This window comes from Barbus barbus (genome assembly GCF_936440315.1).
Source record: "Barbus barbus genome assembly, chromosome: 20".
NCBI classification, from domain to species: domain Eukaryota; kingdom Metazoa; phylum Chordata; class Actinopteri; order Cypriniformes; family Cyprinidae; genus Barbus; species Barbus barbus.
This window is the reverse complement of record NC_136748.1, coordinates 21,408,679-21,413,480: the sequence shown is the minus strand read 5'-3', so window position 1 is coordinate 21,413,480 and position 4,802 is coordinate 21,408,679. Positions and strand designations below refer to the sequence as shown.

The 4,802-nt window shown below is 45.6% G+C and overlaps 1 protein-coding gene across 1 annotated transcript; it reads left to right on the top strand.

Moving 5' to 3' along the window:
* Positions 1–1,134, top strand: LOC306886144 (neuropeptide Y receptor type 1-like; the record flags this gene model as incomplete). The annotated part of the gene is made up of 1 exon (XM_079443044.1): positions 1–1,134. One exon carries the CDS (start codon positions 1–3, stop codon positions 1,132–1,134), a length of 1,134 nt encoding a protein of 377 aa, XP_079299170.1.
* Between the last annotated feature and the right edge of the window lie 3,668 nt (positions 1,135–4,802).

The following is a 4,802-nucleotide window of genomic DNA, read 5'->3' as shown; positions in this document are numbered from 1 at the left end:
ATGTCGTCGGCTCTCTATGACACGCCATGGTGGCAGGCGCTCTTAAACTCCACCCTCAACCTCAATCAAAGCAACAGTAGTTTGTTCCTGCTTGATGTCCCCTGCTGGCAATCAAGCGCCATGACGCTTACATTAGTGCTATGCTACTGCCTGGTGCTTATTTTGGGCTTGCTTGGTAACATCCTCCTCATTTGCATTATTATTCACCAGCGGGACCCTCCTAATGTCACAAGCATCCTCATTGCCAACCTTTCGATTTCTGATATACTGGTGAGTGTGTTCTGCCTTCCCTTCACAGTGGTTTACACGCTCATGGACCACTGGATCTTCGGTGCGCTGCTATGTCGCTTAATGCCATTTGTGCAGTGCGTGTCTGTGACCGTTTCAGTTCTGTCTCTGGTTTTGATCGCACTTGAAAGACACCAGCTCATCCTGCATCCATCTGGCTGGAAGCCGAGCGTCCCGCAGGCGTACATAGCCGTCTTGATTGTGTGGCTGCTGGCCTGCGTAACATCATTACCTTTCCTGGCATTTCACTTGCTCAGCAGTGAGCCATACAGTCTGTTTCCTCCACCGCTCAGCCAGCTGCAGGCCTGTCTGGAAGTCTGGCCCTCTCAGCAACACAAACTAGCCTACACCACCAGCCTGTTACTATTCCAGTACTGCTGCCCGCTGCTCCTCATGCTACTTGGCTATCTACGCATATTCCTCCGGCTGCGACGCAGACAGCGCATGCTGGAGCGTCAGTGCAGCCGCAACCGAGAAGACGAGCACCGGCGTGTGATGCACAGCAAACGCATAAATGTCATGCTTGTCACTTTGGTGGCTGCATTTGCTGTGTGCTGGTTGCCATTAAATGCCTTTAATCTGGTGGCGGACTGGCACCAGGAAGTGCTGCCCGTGTGTTACCACAATCTGCTGTTTTCACTCTGCCATCTGGTGGCCATGAGCTCCACCTGCATCAACCCCATCATCTATGGCTTCCTCAACAGCAACTTCCGCAAGGATGTGGCCTCTGTGGTGCTACACTGCCATTTTCAGCAACTCGAGGACAACTACGAACACTTTCCTATGTCCACAATTAACACCGATGTGTCACGGACATCTTATAGACTCAGAAACAATTCTGTGTAATTGGGCTAATCACTTAATGTTAATTAATCTTAAAGGGGTTATCGGATGCAAAATTCACTTTACAAGTTGTTTGAACATAAATGTTTGTTGGAAGTGTGTGTACACATCCATCCTATAATGATAAAAATCCACCCAGTGGACCCAACGTTCTAGTTAGCCAGTTTCGCGGTTAAAGTACTGCTCATCACCCCACGAAAGAGAGGGGCGGGGTCAGCAGAGCTCATTAGCATTTAAAGCAACATGGACTAGAATGATTTTGACATGGTAAAAAAGGTGCTTTTTACACTACCATTGATAAATTTTAACCAAAGTATGTTATAGACTTTTCATTAAGACCCTAAAGAATTTTATAGCAAATGGGCATCCGATGACCCCTTTAACATCAAAACCAGTGTTTTTCAAATCATTATTTGTTCATGTTGTTGTTGCTGTTACATTACGTAGCGGTATCACAAAGTATACGGATTGAGTGTACACACAAAAACGCAAGGGTGTCGTTTTCAGATTCATCCACTGGTTTCAAAAAATAGCGGTTTCAGGCTCCCAAAATGCTGGATCCGTCTGGACGAAATGCCGATACGATACAACATTTTTATGTATACAGCTAAATTTGTCTCCGTGTGGACAGGCCCTTGGTCCTGGAGGTCCGGTGTCCTGCAGACTTTGCTCCAACTTGCCTCAACACACCTGCCTGGAAGTTTCAAGTATACCTAGTAAGACCTTGATTAGCTGGTTCATGTGTGTTTAATTAGGATTGGAGCTAAACTCTGCAGGACACCGGCCCTGGAGTTTGGTGACCCCTGGCTTCAGTTGATCAACATAAATTTTTCAATTCCAGTGCCAAAACTTTCAGACAGATGCCAGCCCTAGACTTAGCTCTTTAAATCCATATGTCAAAAAAAAAAAAACTTTTTTCTGGCCAAAATATATTTCAAATATATGGTACGTACATTTTAATATCACATTGAAAATATATATTGTGTCTAAACCTTTAAATGCAAAAATATATTACAAAATGTTCTTCAAAGGGCAAGAAAATACATTTGCAATCTTAAAAATATATTTTTCACAATTTAATTAGATTGTCAATGGATATATATAAATTTATGAGGACATATAATTAACTAAGTAAACATATTTATGTGAACAATTTCTACTGAATTGTCTGATTGGTCCAGGAAGGAGGATGAGACTACAACCCATGTGATTTCTCAGGACTGAATCCTTCTGATCCCTGTGTCATAATATCAAAGTATTTACTGCCCACTGATTATGTCTCTTGTAGAGTTTTAGATTGCAAAAGCATTTTACTCTGCTAAATCTCATGGAATATATATGGACAAGGAAGCAGAAAGTGATTTCTCAGTTATGTACTTTTTTCTACTGAAACACAATAAAAGCTATAAGGAATGAATTAGTCGAAGGCAACACTTGCATTTGAAACATTATCTCTTCTTCCTTGAGGCACAGAGCTAAGTTTGGAGGTACTGGCAGTGTACAAATGCCTGGAAATTGCAGCTAGCTAAGCCATAATGCTAACCCTAATGCCTAGCGTAATGCAAGCTAAAACCCACAATAAATCTGAATATACCTGTCAGCTTATATTGTCAAGCTGCAGCCTAAAAAGGGGAAAACTGACCATATCCACTGGGCAAACAAAACTGGGCTGGAGTTGTTTTTTTTCCATTCTGCTGTGGCTTATTTTTGTGACTCATCCTTCCAAACAAGCACACATAAAATCAGCACGAAGCATTTTTGTAATATACACTGCCTGAAATGTACTATCAAATATGTAGTTTTCAGAAAATGTTAACTAATCTGTTCAGATTGTTGGTCTGATGTCAGGCCTTATAACTGTCACATAAAGACATGAGTAATATGTTTGCATGAAAAAGGGGTTCTGGTACAATCCATTATGTATTTTTTATTTTTTCAAGTGCATTCTCAATGGTAAGAGCATCCACATTTTAAGATTATTCCAATTCATGATTTAGTAATCTCTCTGGTTTCTCACGTAACCTCGGTTCCCTGAGATAAGGGAACGAGCATTGCGTCGTCATTTTTCATTGACTACTACTAATGGGGAAACTCCTGTTTACTCTTTTACTGAAGCCAGATTGGTTAACGTTTGTGTACTGCACAAACCAATGGCGCTTGAGCCCGCCAAAAGGGGGGTGGGGGGGGCAGACTTGCTATATAAGTCGACCCAAAGAGCCATTTCATCAGAATCAATGACTGAAGCGACAGCCATCGATTCGCGTGCAGCTATAGCACGGCCAGTTACGCAACGCTCGTTCCCTTATCTCAGGTTACGTGAGTAACCGGAGCGTTCCCTATCAAAAGGGAACTCCCGTTGCGTCGTCATTTTTCATTGACGACTACTAATGAGGAACGCATCCAGTAGTGCTGTGCTATAAGCAGAAGCAGAACTAAGCCTACTCCGCTAGCTCAGCTCAGGCACACTTAGAGTTTGGTATATAGCCGCTGCACGGCTGGAGAACGACCTTACAGTCATTGGGTCCGAACTCAAGACAGGAAGCACTGATAGATAGGGCTTGCAAGTCACCCACTCGCTTGACCGACGCTAGGGCCAAAAGTAGAGCGGATTTGAGCGTCATGACCTTTAAGCCAGTTGTTTGAAGCGGCTCAAAGGGCGGGCCCTTGAGGTCCCCAAGGACTATAGATAAGTCCTAGGTCAGTACAGTCTTAGGGCAAGGAGGATTCAAACGCTGAGCGCTTCTAAGGAACTTAACAACCAACTCATTGCTGCCAATAGTCCGGCCTGCCCCGGGAGAATGATTCGCCGCCACATAGACCTTAAGCGTGGAAGGGGTGCACCCCTTGTCCAGCAACTCTTGTAGAAAAATAAGCACGTGGGACACGTCACATGAAATCGGATCCTGGTTACGTGCTGAACACCAGTCACTAAAGACTGACCACTTAAGGGCATAGAGACGCCGTGTGGACGGACCTCTAGCCTCTAAAATGGTATTGATCGACCTCCCATCGAGTGGCCAGACATAAAGGCTCCACAGTTCTAGCATTCGTGCTCTGCACACACAGCAGTGCACACACACAGCAGTGAACACACACACACACCGTGAACACACACCCGGAGCAGTGGGCAGCCATTTATGCTGCGGCGCCCGGGGAGCAGTTGGGGGTTCGGTGCCTTGCTTAAGGGCACCTCAGTCGTGATATTGAGGGTGGAGAGAGCGCTGGACATTCACTCCCCCCACCTACAATCCCTGCCGGCCCGAGACTTGAACCCGCAGCCTTTGGATTACGAGTCCGACTCTCTAACCATTAGGCCACGACTTCCCTCAGTGGTCAATTCCACTGAGATCTCTCCTCAGTGGAATTGACCACGGTGCTGCAGCCAGCAGCTGAATCATCTCTGGGAACCAAACTCCACGAGAGAGCACTTCATTTCTCTGATCCGCCTGATAACCTGGGGTAGCAGGGCGATTGGAGGGAATGCATACAGGCGGTTGTTGGGCCAATCGTGGACCAGAGCATCCCGCTGCTTCGAAAAATAGGTTGGGCAGTGACAGTTGTCTTCGGAGGCGAAGAGGTCAACCTCTGCCTTGCCGAAGACTGACCAGATCAACTGAACCGTCTGAGAATGTAGCCTCCACTCCCCCGGAGCTACATTGTCTCTTGGCAAC